Raw genomic sequence first — 957 nt, forward strand, 5'->3', positions numbered from 1 at the left:
CCCCTCTCAGAGAGTATCAGTGCTACAATGACATTCTTACAGGGACTAATGTGATTTTTGTGCAGTTTTCCCTGCACTGTTCTCTCCTTTTCTATGGCTTTATACACTTATCTACTTTAAGTCTTAAGTTTTCTGGTTTGGTCTGCTCTTGCAAAATAAATCTCAGAGTGGCAACAACATTTAACATTTACTCCAAATCTGCTACTTTCCTCCACATACCAAGTTAATAAAATAGGACAACTCGGGAGCTCCACTTTCCTTTCTCTTTTGACTAGCGGCTACAAACTGCAAAGTGGAAGTGGATCCGTCAGAAATCATCGGGTTAAAGTGACAGCCCTTGTTCCCCGTTGAATTCACAAAATAATCCTTCCCACCTCATCCTAACATCTTCTAACAACCCCTCGGTAAATAGTTGTAGGCCTCGGCAAAGTACTGTAGAAGAAAACAGACCCCGGTATCCGCTTACGGGGTTCCCGAGTCTGGCCTCCCCCTCTCTTTCGCCGTGTTTTCGGATAAAGCAGGGAAATCAGAGCAGCGGCCGGGAAGGCTGAACGCTACTGACCTGAATAAACTGGATAGTCAGGGCTGATTTCCCGACACCACCGCCGCCGACCACAACCAGCCGATACTTCTCCTGCACCGAGCCGTCCTTCCAGCCAGCCATCGAGGACACTTCGCTGCGCTCGCCGCCGCCGCCGAAACACCAGTGAGCAGCAAACACCCACTTTTCTCCTGTAAAACTGACGAGGCCCTGCAGTGGAGACACCGGGGCGCAGAAAAAGAGCCCGGAGAGGTGTCAAAAATGACTCGTCGGTGTAGTCCGTTTTGTGCACGGATAGATAGACGGGGATACCGGAGCTACGGGCGCTTGTCCATACGCCTGACCGTGTTTCAGCCTCCTCGACAACACTGCGATGTTCAAGATGTGGAGCCGATAGTAGGAGTAATCAGCCAGGC

At 50.3% G+C, this 957-nt stretch overlaps 1 protein-coding gene across 1 annotated transcript in view; it reads right to left on the reverse strand.

Annotated features, from left to right (window-relative positions):
* The window catches only part of rras2 (RAS related 2), a 28,008-nt gene extending 27,051 nt beyond the window's left edge, over positions 1-957 (reverse strand). The window contains exon 1 of the mRNA XM_023405551.2: positions 563-957. Within this exon, the coding sequence (XP_023261319.1) occupies positions 563-664 (102 nt within the window). The 5' untranslated portion in view covers positions 665-957. The remainder of the gene's footprint in view (positions 1-562) is intronic.

The sequence above is a fragment of the Seriola lalandi genome, unplaced genomic scaffold (genome assembly GCF_002814215.2).
Source record: "Seriola lalandi dorsalis isolate HSWRI2012SDOR001 ecotype SW California unplaced genomic scaffold, Sedor1 jcf7180002054278, whole genome shotgun sequence".
NCBI classification, from domain to species: domain Eukaryota; kingdom Metazoa; phylum Chordata; class Actinopteri; order Carangiformes; family Carangidae; genus Seriola; species Seriola lalandi.